The sequence below is a fragment of the Pristiophorus japonicus genome, chromosome 6 (assembly GCF_044704955.1).
Source record: "Pristiophorus japonicus isolate sPriJap1 chromosome 6, sPriJap1.hap1, whole genome shotgun sequence".
NCBI lineage: Eukaryota > Metazoa > Chordata > Chondrichthyes > Pristiophoridae > Pristiophorus > Pristiophorus japonicus.
This window is the reverse complement of record NC_091982.1, coordinates 102,717,062-102,734,314: the sequence shown is the minus strand read 5'-3', so window position 1 is coordinate 102,734,314 and position 17,253 is coordinate 102,717,062. Positions and strand designations below refer to the sequence as shown.

The 17,253-nt window shown below is 45.1% G+C and overlaps 1 protein-coding gene across 3 annotated transcripts in view; it reads left to right on the top strand.

Annotated features, from left to right (window-relative positions):
* The window catches only part of LOC139265744 (chloride intracellular channel protein 2-like), a 44,998-nt gene that overhangs the window by 20,554 nt on the left and 7,191 nt on the right, over window positions 1-17,253 (top strand). For all 3 annotated transcript variants that reach the window (XM_070883087.1, XM_070883086.1, XM_070883085.1), the window contains exons 4-5: window positions 6,983-7,089; window positions 14,225-14,406. In XM_070883087.1, the coding sequence (XP_070739188.1) occupies window positions 6,983-7,089; window positions 14,225-14,406 (289 nt within the window). The remainder of the gene's footprint in view (window positions 1-6,982; window positions 7,090-14,224; window positions 14,407-17,253) is intronic.

Here is a 17,253-nt window from a genome sequence, read left to right as displayed (position 1 = left end):
AATCACCTCACAACCTTACCTTACCATCTGACTTAGGTACAACAACAATGGGTGTAGCCCAATTAATCAGATCTACCTTCGAGATAATGCTCTAGTCTTTTGAGTTCTTGATCAACTTTCTCCTTGAGTGCATATGGTACGGGACGTGGTTTGCAGTAAACTGGTCTAGCATCCTTCTGCACTCTGACACTCGCCTTGAAACCTTGGATCGGACTGCCTGTTTCGCGGAATACCTTTGGACACAGTTTGATGACATCATCCTTCGATGCAAATCTCGTTTCAACATGAAAAATCACATTTTAATCTAGCTTCAGTGATCCCAACCATTTTCTATTTATTAAGGCAGGCTTGTCTCCTGCCACTACTGAGAGAGGCAAGCTCTGAAACTGATCCCTGTATTTCACCGGTATGGTGATACGTCCTACCACGGGGATTTGCTCTCCTGAGTTGCCTCGCAGCTCTATCTTCGATTTCTCCATTGGAAAATCACTCAACTTATCGAGATACAGCGATTCCGGTACTACACTCGCGGTTGCACCAGTGTCAATTTCCATGGGTATCCTGGTTCCTGTAATGTCTGCTTGGATGACAATACTTCGCAAATTGATGTTAGATACCCTCGTGTTCCTGATGATGTGTATCTCCAGAACCTCCTCATCCTGTTGCTCCTCCTCAATGCTATGTAGTCTCTGCGATTTATACTTCTAGCCTTGAAAGTCAGTTTACACTTCAGTCACAAGATGCCCTGTTTTCTTGCAGAAGAAACCTTCTGCCTTCACATATGGACAACTTTGAGCAATATGTTGTCCCAGACAATGATAGCACGACTTCAATGCACTATTACCTTGGGCAGTTGCTGAAGCCTTGGGGCCCAACTGCCTTTTACTTTTAACCTGCAGGTGACTCACCTCAGCTGTCTGATGACTGGAAATGGTGCGAAATTCTCCGAAGTATTGATTGGCCATATCCATCGACACAGCTGTCTGACAAGCTAAATCAAAAGTCAAGTTAGGGGTTGTCAGCAACTTTCTTCTGATTGCTTCATTTTTCATCCCACAAACAAAGCAGTCATGCAATGCTCAGTCCTGAAAGTTTACGAAATGTCAGTGAATGGACAGCTTCTTTAAAGCTACAATGTACTCACTGATACTCTCATCAATTATTTGATCTCGCATTTCAAAAAAATAACTTTCAGCAATTTCCAGTGGTTCAGGACTGTAGTGTTGTTCTAACTTGGTTAGAATGTCTATCAGTAGCGTATTCTTTGGCTTGACAGGAACAAGCAAATTTTTCAGGGTTTCATACACCTCAGAGCCTGCTTCAGTCAGGAAAATAGCCTGTTTTCTTTCTAACACCACCCGGTTACAGTTTTCATCATCGAGGACTTTGATGATACTATTCGCGGTGAAAAACATTTCTAGCTGTTCCGCATACGCTCCGAAACTTACCCAAGCGCCCTACTATTCCCATAGGTGCGGCCATCTGAACTTTTCAGTTCATCCCAGAGTGCTTGAAATTTACCTTCGATTTTTAGCTGTGCTGCAAAACAAAGAACCTCTCAAAGTCTCTCTATTAATTGGTTGGAACATCCACCAACAAAAATTTTAGCTAGGGAATCCAGAAATCCAATCCTACGTTACCAATGTAATATATTTTTTACCACATCACAAACAACACACACTGTAAGATGTCTCAACAGAAACTTGTCAGGTGACCTTGTCAATTATGCTTTTATTGTATACAATAGTTGCATTACCACAGTAGTCCACTGGGTGGAGCAGTAGTCCACTAAGTGGAGCTCTATATTACAGTGACACGATGCAGCTCCTCAGTGGGATCCTGGGGACTCATCTGTGCCATATGCTGGGTTTCAGCCGGGTATTGAGATGGTCCTGTCGCTACTGCCAGCACCTCAGTGCCATTCTGGCTGCTGTTCTCCACCTGCCTCCTTTGGCTGACAGCTGCTTTCAGTCCACTGAGAGACCAGCTGGGAGGGGTAGATGGCACCTCACCCTGTATTCTGTAATAGTTGCAGTATTGGACTAGTATCCCGGAGTTCAAATCCCACTACGATAAATTGAATTCAATAAAGCTGGTCATTATTGGGCTGGCACCCAGAAATTAACCATGAAAGCGATCAGATTATTGTAAAAACCCAACATGTTCATTAATCTACTGCAAGGAAGGGAACCTGACACTTTTAGCTGGTCTGGCTTAGTGGCTCCAATCTCCCAGTATGTGGTTTGACCCATAATTCCATCCGAAGTGGCCTAGTGATTGACTCAAGTCACTTTAAGTAGAAGGTCCACCATCATCTTTGTAGGGCAGCTAGGGATAGTCAATAAACGTGCCCTTGCCAGCATCACTATCACCTACATCCTGAGGACAAATAACCCCAAAATCTGGAAAGTTTTAGTTTACTGGTTGCACCTTTGATTGAGGAGTGAGAAGGAGTCAAAATAAGTCCAGGCCCTTCAACGAGGATCTGAAACTTTATTGGAGGGATTTGCAACACAGAAGAAGTAACTCTAGGGGCAAGTTTAATGATTTTGTTGTGAATTATCTCATTCTTACATATTTGCTACATCATGAATTTTATTTTCAGGGATATATGCTAATGTTATTGAACAATCAAGGTGGCCACTGAGAGCAGCTTGAAAGGAATATTTTGATTGATATGATTGGTTGGTTTTGTGGTGCTTGCTTTGTTTATTTGTAGCTTTTTGCGACTTGTTGGTTGCTCACGGGTAATTTTCCGATCTGTTTATGACTGGCAGTAACACTGGCCATTCACAGGGCATTCCATGTTATGAATTCAATAGGGTCCCTATGGAACTATAACATTTCATGCAAAGTAACAGAGGACAGTCTCGTAAAAATCTATGGTCTCAATATTTTACATAAAATAGATGCAAATATACCGTTTTGGATACTGTTGGGGGAGATGACTTACCAGGGGAAGGCACCAGCAGCCAGGTTCATAGCACTGTGGGTGGTTCTGCTGCACAGAAGGGTGGGAAAAAGAGTGGGAGAGCTATAGTGATAGGGGACTGTATTGTAAGGGGAATAGATAGGAGTTTCTGCGGCCGCAACCGAGACTCCAGGATGCTATGTTGCCTCCCTGGTGCAAGGGTCAAGGATGTCTCGAAGCGGCTGCAGAGCATTCTGGAGAGGGAGGGTGAACAGCCAGTTGTCGTGGTACATGTAGGTACCAACGATATAGGTAAGAGGTCCTACAAGCTGAATTTAGGGAGCTAGGAGTTAAATTAAAAAGTAGGACCTCAAAAGTAGTAATCTCTGGATTGCTACCAGTGCCATGTGCTAATCAGAGTAGAGGGAGCAGGATAGTTAGAATAAATATGTGGCTTGAGCAGTGGTGCAAGAGGGAGGGATTCAAATTCCTGGGATATTGGAACCAGTTCTGGGGGAAGTGGGACCTGTACAAAAGGGATGGACTGCACTTGGGCAGGACTGGAACTGATGTCCTAAGGGTAACATTTGCTAATGCAGTTCGGGAGTGTTTAAACTAATATGGCAGGGGGATGGGAACCTATGCAGCGAGATAGGGCGAAGTAATATGGAGTCAGAAACAGATGGTAGAAAGGTAAAAAGCAATAGTGGAAGGCCAAGTAAACAAAGGCAAGAAACAAAAAGGGCCACACTACATCCTAATTCTAAAAGGACAAAGGGTGTTAAAAAAACAAGCCTGAAGGCTTTGTGTCTTAATGCAAGGAGTATCCGTAATAAAGTGGATGAATTAACTGTGCAAATACATGTTAACAGATATGATGTGATTGGGATTACAGAGACGTGGCTCCAGGATGATCAGGGCTGGAAACTCAACATCCATGGGTATTCAACATTCAGGAATGATAGAATAAAAGGAAAAGGAAGCTAGTTAAAGAGGAGATTAATGCAATAGTTAGGAAGGACATTAGCTTGGATGATGTGGAATCTATATGGGTAGAGCTGCAGAACACCAAAGGGCAAAAAACGTTAGCGGAAGTTGTGTACAGACCTCCAAACAGTAGTAGTGATGTTGGGGAGGGCATCAAACAGGAAATTAGGGGTGCATGCAATAAAGGTGCAGCAGTTATCATGGGTGACTTTAATATGCATATAGATTGGGCTAACCAAACATAGAAAACATAGAACATAGAAAACATAGAAAATAGGTGCAGGAGTAGGCCATTCGGCCCTTCTAGCCTGCACCGCCATTCAATGAGTTCATGGCTGAACATGCAACTTCAGTACCCCATTCCTGCTTTCTCACCATACCCCTTGATTCCCCTAGTAGTAAGGACTTCATCTAACTCCTTTTTGAATATATTTAGTGAATTGGCCTCAACAACTTTCTATGGTAGAGAATTCCACAGGATCACCACTCACTGGGTGAAGAAATTCCTCCTCATCTCGATCCTAAATGGCTTCCCCCTTATCCTTAGACTGTGTCCCCTGGTTCTGGACTTCCCCAACATTGGGAACATTCTTCCTGCATCTAACCTGTCTAAACTGGAAGCAATACAGTGGAGGAGGATTTCCTGGAGTGCATAAGTGATGCTTTTCTAGCCCAATATGTCGAGGAACCAACTAGGGGGGAGGCCATCTTAGACTGGGTGTTGTGTAATGAGAGAGGATTAATTAGCAATCTCATTGGGCGAGGCCTCTTGGAGAAGAGTGACCATAATATGGTGGAATTCTACAAAAGGATGGAGAATGAAACAGTTAATTCAGAGACCATGGTCCAGAACTTAAAGAAGGGTAACTTTGAAGGTATGAGGAGTGAATTGGCTAGGATAGATTGGCGAATGATACTTAAGGGGTTGACAGTGGATGGGCAATGGCAGACATTTAGAGACCGCATGGATGAACTACAACAATTGTACATCCCTGTCTGGCGTAAAAATAAAATAGGGAAGGTGGCTCAACCGTGGCTATCAAGGGAAATCAGGGATAGTATTAAAAAGCCAAGGAAGTGGCATACAAATTGGCCAGAAATAGCAGTGAACCCGGGGACTGGGAGAAATTTAGAACTCAGCAGAGGAGGACAAAGGATTTGATTAGGGCAGGGAAAATAGAGTACGAGAGGAAGCTTGCAGGGAACATTAAGACGGACTGCAAAAGCTTCTATAGATATGTAAAGAGAAAAAGGTTAGTAAAGACAAACGTAGGTCCCCTGCAGTCAGAATCAGGGGAAGTCATAACGAGGAACAAAGAAATGGCAGACCAATTGAACAAGTACTTTGGTTCGGTATTCACTAAGGAGGACACAAACAACCTTCCGGATATAAAAGGGGTCAGAGGGTCGAGTAAGAAGGAGGAACTGAGGGAAATCCTTATTAGTCGGGAAATTGTGTTGTGGAAATTGATGGGATTGAAGGCCGATAAATCCCCAGGGCCTGATGGACTGCATCCCAGAGTACTTAAGGAGGTGGCCTTGGAAATAGTGAATGCATTGACAGTCATTTTCCAACATTCCATAGACTCTGGATCAGTTCCTATGGAGTGGAGGGTAGCCAATGTAACCCCACTTTTTAAAAAAGGAGGGAGAGAGAAAACGGAATTATAGACCGGTCAGCCTGACATCAGTAGTGGGTAAAATGATGGAATCAATTATTAAGGATGTCATAGCAGCGCATTTGGAAAGAGGTGACATGATAGGTCCAAGTCAGCATGGATTTGTGAAAGGGAAATCATACTTGACAAATCTTCTGGAATTTTTTGAGGATGTTTCCAGTAGAGTGGACAAGGGAGAACCAGTTGATGTGGTATATTTGGACTTTCAGAAGGCTTTCGACAAGGTCCCACACAAGAGATTAATGTGCAAAGTTAAAGCACATAGGATTGGGGGTAGTGTGCTGATGTGGATTGAGAACTGGTTGTCAGACAGGAAGCAAAGAGTAGGAGTAAATGGGTACTTTTCAGAATGGCAGGCAGTGACAATGGGGTACCGCAAGGTTCTATGCTGGGACCCCAGCTGTTTACATTCTACATTAATGATTTAGATGAGGTGATTAAATGTCGTATCTCCAAATTTGCGGATGACACTAAGTTGGGTGGCAGCGTGAGCTGCGAGGAGGATGCTATGAGGCTGCAGAGTGACTTGGATAGGTTAGGTGAGTGGGCAAATGCATGGCAGATGAAGTATAATGTGGATAAATGTGAGGTTATCCACTTTGGTGGTAAAAACAGAGAGACAGACTATTATCTGAATAGTGACAGATTAGGAAAAGGGGAGGTGCAACGAGATCTGGGTGTCATGGTACATCAGTCATTGAAGGTTGGCATGCAGGTACAGCAGGCGGTTAAGAAAGCAAATGGCATGTTGGCCTTCATAGCGAGGGGATTTGAGTACATGGACAGGGAGGTGTTGCTACAGTTGTACAGAGCCTTGGTGAGGCCACACCTGGATTATTGTGTACTCCTAACTTGAGGAAGGACATTCTTGCTATTGAGGGAGTGCAGCGAAGGTTCACCAGACTGATTCCCGGGATGGCGGGACTGACATATCAAGAAAGACTGGATCAACTGGGCTTGTATTCACTGGAGTTCAGAAGAATGAGAGGGGATCTCATAGAAACGTTTAAAATTCTGATGGGTTTAGACAGAAAGAATGATCCCAATGTTGGGGAAGTCCAGAACCAGGGGTCACAGTCTAAGGATAAGGGGTAAGCCATTTAGGACCGAGATGAGGAGAAACTTCTTCACCCAGAGAGTGGTGAACCTGTGGAATTCTCTACCACAGAAAGTTGTTGAGGCCAATTCACTAAATATATTCAAAAAGGAATTAGATGTAGTCCTTACTACTAGGGGGATGAAGGGGTATGGCGAGAAAGCAGGAATGGGGTACTGAAGTTGTATGTTTAGCCATGAACTCATTGAATGGCGGTGCAGGCTCAAAGGGCCGAATGGCCTACTCCTGCACCTATTTTCTATGTTTCTATGTTTCTAAATAAAGTTCATATTATTCTCTTTCCATCAGGTACCCGCATCTCACTGCACGACAGTCGGAATCTTATGCTGCTGGCAGTGATATCTTTGCCAAATTTTCAGCTTATATCAAGAACACAAGTAAAGATGCCAATGAAAGTAAGATCTGCTTCTGCAATTAATTAATTGTACACGCTCTGGGCCGTGTCACCAGCAATATTTACAGACTGGCCGAAACGTGATCCTTGTGGGATTGACTTAATACAAAAAAAAAATGACGTGTTGGGAGACTGTGTGCTTTGTTACCCCAGCAGCAATAGAGTGTTGCTAATTTGCATAGATGTAATTGAAAACCTATTCAAATTAAAAATTCCAAAGATTAGCAACATCATGAAATAAAGAAAAAACATTCTCGGCTAGACTTTCCCTAAAGCCCCTCAACGCCCGATTGCTGCCCAGGAAAAACACTAACGATCTGCAACCAACGCAGGTGAAAATTTCCATAATTAAGGTAAAAAAATATCGCCCAGTGAGAAAATGGATCTTGCACCAGTATTCTCGGCGGTTTCTCGGTGTTTAAAGGCAAAACTAGGTGAAACAGGCAGTTCCTAAAATTTTTTTTAAAATTTACTCAAGGCTGCGGCTGGACCTAGGAGGGGGGAAAACTTAAAAAAAACATTTCACTAAAAAAAAGTTAAAAAACATTCCCAAGATAGTTTTACACCTAATTGCCATTTTACAATAAAAAAAAAATAAAGAACCTTTAACTTTTCTTTGCAGAGTACTCACAACAGGGCGGTTCCCTCGACGCTCTGGTCGGGCTTCCTTTGAGGCCAAAGTTACCCCCTGCCGATTTTCTCGGCAGTGCACATCTGCGGTTTGGTCCTGGCAGTCGTGTCGAGATGTGGGCGGTTCCATTAAAAAAGTAAAGGGGAAACTTTCGCCGGGCAGTTTCTCTCCCAAAAATAGCTGAACCGGCGAGAAACCGCCAAGAATATTGGTGCAGATCCATTTTCTTGCCGGAAAAACCGCCAAAAATGAAAGCGAAAGTCTCCCCCTCTGATTTTTGAAAACCAAACATAAGACATAAAAGCCCTTACTTCTAAAAAAACTGTTTCTGAGAAGTCAGAAGTAGTTATAGCAGAGTTCAGTCTCCAGTCGTCATATTACTAATGGTAATAGAGGAATATAGGAACAGGAGTAGGCCATTCAGTTCCTCGAGCATGTTCTGTATTTCAATTAGATCATGGCTGATCTGTATCTTAACTCCATTTACCTGCCTTGGCTCGAAATCCTTTAATACCCTTGGCTAGTAAGAATCTAATGATCTCAGATTTAAAATTATGAATTGAGCTACCATCTACTGCTTTTTGTGGGAGTTATATAGTTTTGGGTTTGATGTTGCCCATTTATCAAAGATAACTAGGATTAAAACTTCCTTTGGTCCTTGCTTTCCATTCATTAGTAATCTTTGGGATTGTTCCATTTTATCTTTCATCTTTCCAAATGCTTATAATGAAGCCAAGTGATACAATTCCAAATCATAAATGTTGTCTGAGTGAAGATTTTTCAGAAATTTTATCTTTCCATTATTGAAGTAAAGCAAAATCTATGCTGAGATTCCAGTGAAATTGTAACATTTAGCAAAAGTATTCCTTCCTCATTAATATATAAGACAAAACGAGCACAAAAAAACCATAAAATGATTGTTAAAGGAATATCAGTTCATACTATGGACCTCTCCTCACAGTTGACTTGTTTTTCTGGAGAATTTTGAGGACAGTTTGAATTCCTGAGATAGCCTGCATAAAGAGACCAATGTAATGGTGATTCAAGAGCAGTTTGAACTAAAGTACATGTTATATATGCTGCTGCTTTTATTGTGTTCCTAACACAGATGAGACTGCACACAGGGAGGTTAAAGTAACAGTGACCTCAGTCTTTATTAAGAGACTCCAGAGTCAGGAACAGGCCTTATATACAGTGCTCCCAAGGGATGCTGGGATCCCTTGAGACTTCAGGGGATGCAATCCCTGGTGGCGGAACATGGGAGTGCATGCTTAACAGATACACAACATCACTACCCCCCCAAATTCAAAGTGAAAACTATTTACAAGGTGAGGCGGTCGGGAGCCTTTCTTTCCCTGGTGGACTGCCTCAGTACAAATGTCTGTTCTGGTGTGTTGGCTGTGCCCTTGCTGGGCTGGCGTGTTGTTGGCCCTGCAGGGCTGCGAGGTGAGCCTGGCCTTGCTGGGCTGTTGGGCGTGATGGGTTCAATTTCGTGGTCCGGAGTGGTGTCGTTGATCCTTTGGGTGTGTGTTGTGGGCTCGAAAAAGGTGGTATCTGCTGTGGGTTGTTCAGGGTAGTCTGTGAACCGCAACCTCGTTTGGTCCAGGTGCTTTCTGCAAATTTGTCCATTGTCTAGTTTGACTACAAACACCCTACTCCCTTCTTTAGCTATCACCGTGCCCGCAATTCACTTGGGACCGTGTCCATAGTTTAGCACATACATAGGGTCATTCAGATCAATTTCCCGTGACACTGTGGCGCGACCATCATTTACATTTTGTTGCTGCTGCCTGTTCTCTACCTGATCATGCAGGTTGGGGTGAACCAGCAAGAGTCTGGTTTTAAGTATCCTTTTCATGAGTAGCTCAGCCGGGGGCACCTCTGTGAGAGAGTGGGGTCTTGTGCAGTAACTAAGCAGTACGCGGGACAGGCGGGTTTGGAGTGAGCCTTCTGTGACTTGTTTAAGGCTCTGTTTGATTGCTTGCACTGCCCGCTCTGCCTGCCCATGGAGGCTGGTTTAAACGGGGCCGAGGTGACATGTTTGATCCCATTGTGGGTCATGAATTATTTTATTCGCCACTGGTGAAACATGGCCCGTTGTCACTGACCAGTATGTCAGGCAGGCCGTGGGTGGCAAACATGGCCCTCAGGCTTTCAATGGTGGCGGTGGCGGTGCTTCCCGACATTATTTCACATTCAATCCATTTTGAAAAAAGCATCACCACCACCAGGAACATTTTACCGAGAAACGGGCCCACATAGTTGACATGGATCCTCGACCATGGTCTGGAGGGCCAGGACCACAAACTTAGTGGTGCCTCTCTGGGTGCTCAACTGAGCACACACGCTGCATTGCCATACACAGGACTCGAAGTCAGAGTCGATACCGGGCCACCACACATGAGATCTGACTATCGCTTTCATCATTACTATACCTGGGTGTGTGCTGTGGAGATCCGAGATGAACGTCTCCCTGCCCTTTTTGGATAGCACTACAGGCAGTCTGCCTGAATGGACAGCACGTCCTTTTGCCACTGCAATGGCTTGATTAGCTCTTGCATTTCAACGGGGATGCTGGTCCAGCTCCCATGCAGTACACAGTTTTTTACTAGGGACAGCAGAGGATCTTGGCTGGTCCAAGTCCTAATCTGGCGTGCCGTGACAGGTGATTTATCATCTTCAAACGCTTCCATGACCATCAACAAGTCTGTGGGCTGCGCCATTTCCATCCCCCGTGGTAGGCAATGGTAGCCGACTGAGTGCATCTGCACAGTTCTCGGTGCCTGGCCTGTGGCGGATGGTGTAATTGTACGCTGATAGCGCGAGTGCCCACCTTTGTATGTGGGCTGAGGCATTAGTATTTATCCCCTTGTTTTCAGCGAACAGGAATATGAGGGGCTTGTGATCGATTTCTAGCTCAAATTTGAGGCCAAACAGGTACTGATGCATTTTCTTTACCTCGAACACACACACTAATTCCTCTTTCTCAATCATGCTGTAGGCCCTCTTTGCCTTAGACAAGCTCCTGGAGACATAGGCGACAGGTTGCAACTTCCCCGCAACGTTAGCTTGTTGTAATATACACCCGACTCCATACGACGACGCATCACGCGCTAGCACAAGTCTTTTACACGGGTTATGCAATGCAAGCAGCTTGTTGGAGCATAAAATGTTTCTGGCTTTCTCAAAGGCAATTACTTGTTTTTTTCCCCATACCCAGTTCTCACCTTTACGCAATAACACATGTAGGGGCTCTAAGAGGGTGTTTAACCCCGTTAGGAAGTTACCAAAATAGTTGAGGAGTTCCCGGAACGACCACAGCTCCGTGACGTTCTGTGACCTGAGCGCGTTCCTGATGGCCTCTGTCTTGGCGTCTGTGGGCTGAATGCATCCGCCGCAATCTTTCTCCCCAAAAACTCCACTTCTGTTGCCATGAAGATGCATTTCGACCTCTTCAGCCGCAGCCCTACGCGATCCAGTCGCTGGAGGAGCTCCTCCAGGTTTTATAGGTGTTCGACGGTGTCGCGACCCGTGACCAATATGTCGTCCTGAAAACCCCTGTGCGTGGTACCGACTTGAGTAGGCTCTCCATGTTTCTCTGGAAGATCGCTGCAGCCGACCGAATTTCAAACGGGCATCTGTTGTAGATGAACAGTCCCTTGTGCGTGTTGATGCAGGTGAGGCCCTTCGAAGACTCCTCCAGATCCTGCGTCATGTAGGCCGAAGTCACGTCGAGCTTGGTGAACGTCTTGCCTCCTGCCAGCGTTGCAAATAGGTCGTCTGCCTTAGGTAGCGGGTATTGGTCCTGTAGCGAGAAACGATTAATAGTTACTTTATAATCGCCGCAAATCCTGACCGTGCCATCACTTTTGAGTACTGGAACAATGGGCTGGCCCACTCGCTGAATTCCACTGGAAAGATGATGCCTTCGCATTGCAGCCTGTCCAGCTCGATTTCCACTCTCTCCCTTATCATGTGAGGTACCGCTTGCATCTTGTGGTGAATGGGTCGTGCCTCTGGGACCAAGTGGATCCGCACCTTCGCCCTGGAAATGTTTCCAATACCTGGTTCAAAAAGGGAAGGAAATTTGTTAAGAACCTGGGTACATGAGGCCTCATCGACATGTGATAGCACTCAGATGTCATCCCAGTTCCAGCGGATTTTGCCCAGCCAGCTCCTTCCAAGCAGTGGTTGGCCATCGCCCGGGACAATCCAGAGTGGCAGTTCGTGCACTGTGCCCTCATAGGTGACCTTGACCATGGCACTGCCCAGGACAGTGATGAGCTCTTTGGTGTTTCGTGTGGATGGGGCTCAGGGCTGGTCTGAGTGCCTTGTTGCATCACAGTCTCTCAAACATCTTTTTACTCATGATGGATTGGCTAGCGCCAGTGTTCAGTTCCATTGCTTTGGGTAAGCCATTCAATTTTACACTTAGCATTATAGGTGGACATTTCATCTTCCTCTGCCTCCTCTCTCTGAGGCTCGAAATTGCTTTGATCCACCATGGACCGATCTTCCTCTGCCACGTGGTGGTTAGCAAGTTTTGCAGAGCTTGCAGCTCATCTGCAAGCTCGTTGGAGGTGCCCCATTGTTCCACAGCTCTTGCAAACATACCCTTTGAATAGGCTGAATGGAAGCCTCCACAACGCCAACAAGGTGTGAATTGCCTTGCATTCATCCTTTGTTGCGGACTCTGAGTCATCTGGGTTACCTGACGCCTGCTGGCAGTTGCAGACTCATGGTTTCTGCCTTGTACATTTCTGCTCGCAAACACAGTTCCAGTTAATTTATGAACATTGCTAGCACTTGTGTGCTGAGAGATTTGTTTGGTGTTATCACTGGTGGATATAAAAGCCTGTGCAATGGCCTTACTGAGGGTCGGTGTCTCTATAGTCAAAAGTTTTCGTAGGATGGTCTCATGGCCAATGCCCAGTACAAAAAAGTCTCTGAGCATCTGCTCCAGGTAGTCATCAAACTCACATTGTCCTGCAAGTCGCCTTAGCTCGGCGATGTAGCTCGCCACTTCCTGACCTTCAGATCGCTGGCACGTGTAGAACTGATACCTTGCCATCAGCACGCTCTCCCTCGGGTTAAGATGCTCCCAAACCAGTGTACACAGCTCCTCATACAACTTAGCTGTGCGTTTCACCAGAGCCAGAAGATTCTTCATGAGGCTGTAGGTCGGTGCCCCGCAGACCGTGAGGAGGACCGCTCTCCTTTTTGCAGCGCTTCCTTCTCTGTCCAGCTCGTTGGCTACAAAGTACTGGTCTGGCCATTCGACATAGGCTTCACAGTCCTCACCCTCCGAGAACTTTTCCAGGATGCCCACAGTTTGCTGCATCTTTGCATTGGATTCGTATACTCGTCGCCAGTTATTGTATTCCTAACACAGATGAGACTGCACACAGGGAGGTTAAAGTAACAGTGACCTCAGTCTTTATTAATATACTCCAGAGTGAGGAACAGGCCTTAGGGGCCGGCTTATATACAGTGCTCCCAAGGGTGCTGGGATCCCTTGGGACTTCAGGGGATGCACTCCCTGGTGGCGGAACATGGGGGTGCATGCTTTGCAGATACACAACACCTTAATATTTATTTAATAAAAGTGTCTTTGTACACCATGACTGTCACCATAGGTATTTGCATTTACGCACAGGGCAAAATATCTTGCAAAAAAGTTCCCAGATAGCAAAAGTCAGAAGATTTCCATTGCACATTATTCTGAGCATTCAACTCAGATCTTTAGTTGTCAAATATCATCATCAGCGTAGGCAGTCCCTCGGAATCGAAGAGGACTTGCTTCCACTCAAAGTGAGTCCTTAGGTGACTGAACAGTCCATTAAAACAACCACAGTCCCTGGACAGATAGTCGTTGTCAGAAAGAGTGGGTGGGGCAGGTTTGCCGCATGCTCTTTCCGCTGCCTGCGCTTGATTTCTGCGAGCTTTCGCCGATGAGACTGGAGGTGCTTGGCATCCTACCGGATGCACTTCCTCCACTTAGGGCGGTCTTTGGCCAAGGACTCCCAGGTGTCAGTGGGATGTTGCACTTTATCAGGGAGGCTTTGAGGGTGCCCCTGTAACATTTCCTCTGCCCACCTTTGGCTCGTTTGCCGTGAAGGAGTTCCGATTAGAGCGCTTGCTTTGGGAGTCTTGTGTCTGGCATGCAAACGATGTTGCCTGCCCAGCGGAGCTGATCAAGTGTGGCCAGTGCTTCAATGCTGGGGATGTCAGCCTGGTCAAGGACGCTAATGTTGTAATGTTATAAGATGAGTCATGAGATATTCCAGTTGCTATTTTCTGGCAGGTTTGAAAAGTTAGTTGACTTCCAGAGGTTCAGTACCTGCAGAACTGACATTTGGTTAATGTGAATTATGCATTATGTTTATCACATGGTAAATGTGTCAACCCATGTTTAATATTAATATGTTTTGACCTTGATGACAGCAGCAAGTTGCATAACACAGATACTTGCCTGGCTAAATGTACTCTCCTTGGCTCACTCTAGAATTTGAGAAGGCCCTGCTGAAGGAGCTGCATAGATTGGACAACTATCTGAAAGAACCCCTCTCTGATGAGATTGATGCTAACAGTTCAGAGATGGTTCTTGTCTCCAAGAGGAAATACCTGGACGGAAATGAGCTGACACTGGCGGACTGCAATCTGCTACCTAAGCTTCACATCATCAAGGTATCATTTATAAAAACTTATAAGAAACTGAAGTTGCAGTTAGTAAGAGAGGAGGAGGAGGGCCCCACATTCTAAGGAGTCACAGGAACAGCTCGGCCCAATCCCTTACAATGAGAGTCAACCTGGTGTTCTGGGAACTCCCTGCATTCTGCAGTTTTAATTTTACAACTCACAACTCCATCTGGATAACAAAAACAAGCAGGATATGATGGCTTTATCATGGGTGGTTTATTTTCATCTAATCCTGTATCACCATCCAGAGTGTTGTCTAGTTCAAATACAACCCACTCTATATTGAAATAAATATATAGAATATATACGCAGGCTGTAGGATATCTTGTTAATCAAGTTTGAATAGTTTCTTTATAAAGTTGCAGTAAAGGATTTCATAACCTTTTGGCTGTCCCACATTTGAACCCTTGTATATTATGATTTAGTTGCTCGGAGCTGAGGAATTAAATTGGCTTATGTTTCCTGGACTGGGAGCAGCAGCTAGTCAAACAAACAAGATCCCCACTTCTGATCACTATGCAGTGACCCCTGCAGGGAACGTGTGTGGGTGTGGACATCAGATAAGGCCAAGGAAAGTCCATCATCATCATAGGCAGTCCCTCCGAATCGACGAGGACTTGCTTCCACTCCCAAAGTGAGTTCTTTGATGGCTGAACAGTCCAACACGAGAGCCACAGACCCTGTTACAGGTGGGACAGACATTCGTCGAGGGAAGGGGTCGGTGGGGCTGGTTTGCCGCGCGCTCCTTCTGCTGCCTGCGCTTGGCCTCTCCATGCTCTTTGCGCCGAGACTCGAAGAGCTCAATGCCCTCCTCCTGGATGGACTTTCTCCACCTCGGGCCGTCTGCGGCCAGGGTCTCCCAGGTGTCAGTGGCGATGTCGCACTTTACCAGCGAGGCTTTGAGAGTGTCCCTATAATGTTTCTGCTGTCCTCCTTTGGCTCGTTTACCATGAAGGAGCTCCGCATAAAGCATTTGCTTAGGGAGTCTCGTATCTGGCATGCGTACTAAGGCAAGTCCAAGCGATGATGTCTCCCACAATTAAATAAGTCAAACGACACTCACTGTCTAAATGAACATATGAAGACTTGTTACTTGAGCAAGGTAGCAGTGAGCTATCAGTACCCATGGAACTGTATGATGACCATGATGAATTGTTGCCGTCAAGAGAAAAGGGGAAAAAGACTTCAACTACTGTAACTGAATTAATCAATGTATACAATTGTGTCTGTTGTATATCCTGCCAATATTGAGCTATTGATAGAATAATGTCTAACTGGAACCATAGAATAGGGTGTTTTAATTTAATGTGTAACAAAAATATCCTGTTATGTGGAAGTTTAAGAAATATTTTTTCCATTTTTATTGTCTAAATAAAAGACAATTATTTTCAAGGAGTATTTGATGGAATGTTATCAGTTAAATAATTTAAAAACCTAAACATGTATCTCCGATCATTCTATCTATCGATATGCAAAGGTCTTGGCCCTCAAAATGCACAGGCCCTATTCCCATAAAACAGGCCCTATTCCAATACAACATACTGTTAGATATGTTGTATTGTTCATGCTCCTATTAAAATGGAAGCTACTGTGCTGCAGGAAGAAACATTTGTTGACTTCTGAATGAGTGGGGAGCCAGCTCTACTCTTCACGCCTGGCCCTCCCCCACCACTGTCCATACGACCCTTCCAGTAGGCGCCTAACATGGGCCTGTAGTGATTGGGTTGGGTGCCTGCCTGGATTATCAAAATGAGGTGACCTCCCCTTGACCATGGTTACTTTGGCAGAGTCAGGAGCAGGGGCCACTGGTGGCCACCAATTGCACATTTTCTTGGCATTTGTGTTTAACATATCTGAACCACACTTGAAAGTGTTACACTATCTGTACCACACTTGTGTCTTGTTAAGCCTAATTAATATATTTATAAAACAGCAACAAATCACATCTGACTATATAATCTATCAATGAAGACACAGCAACTTTAAAAACAGTACAGGTTGAACAGCCCTTATCCAGAACTCCCTTATCCGAAACCACCCCTCGTTCAGAACCATTCCCAGCCACCGGGTGGCACATGCGCAGAACTCCGACATGAACAAATTGAACAAATTGAAGTCCTTCCTCATTGCCGACTCCCGCAATTGCTGGCTTGACCCTACGATCCACCACCCCCCCCCCCAGGACCTCTCTGCCGCACTTCCAGCCCCAAGCCAGCCAGCCCCGATATCCCATTGCTCAGTACCTGTACCATCCAATTTAACGTGACCACCCCTCATCCGGAAAAATCCCTTATCTAGAACAGGCCAGGTCCCGAGGGTTCCAGATAAGGGAGGTACAACCTGGAGAAGGTAAAAAGCCAGTCATTTTCTCCTGATTTCTTCTGACCTGCAGTTGGAGAAATATAGTCAGCTGCCAAGCTACAAACTTCCTTCAACAACAGCAATTATCCTCGAATTGACTTCAGGTGTTCAGTCAGATTTTGTGGATCGTGATAGTTAATCATAACTCTACCTTAGCAACAGAAAGATGCATTATATTGTTACATGGTGCAATCATTCTGTTATTTTAAAACAGAACATCATCTGACTTACCATGAGCAATGCCACGAGAGTACTTCATGAATTCTCAGTCATATTCAAACCAATTGATAAGCCATGGAGTTTTAATTTAGTGTTTCTTCTGTTTGTTGACACCTGATGGCTCTATAAACCCGATCTTAACCCAACCTGCCCAGTGACACCGGTCAATGGAGTGTAAAATCGGACGGGGAGTAAATTCACTGTCTAACACAAACTTGTCGGTGAAAATCGGGCCTGTTGTTTCTTTGTATACAT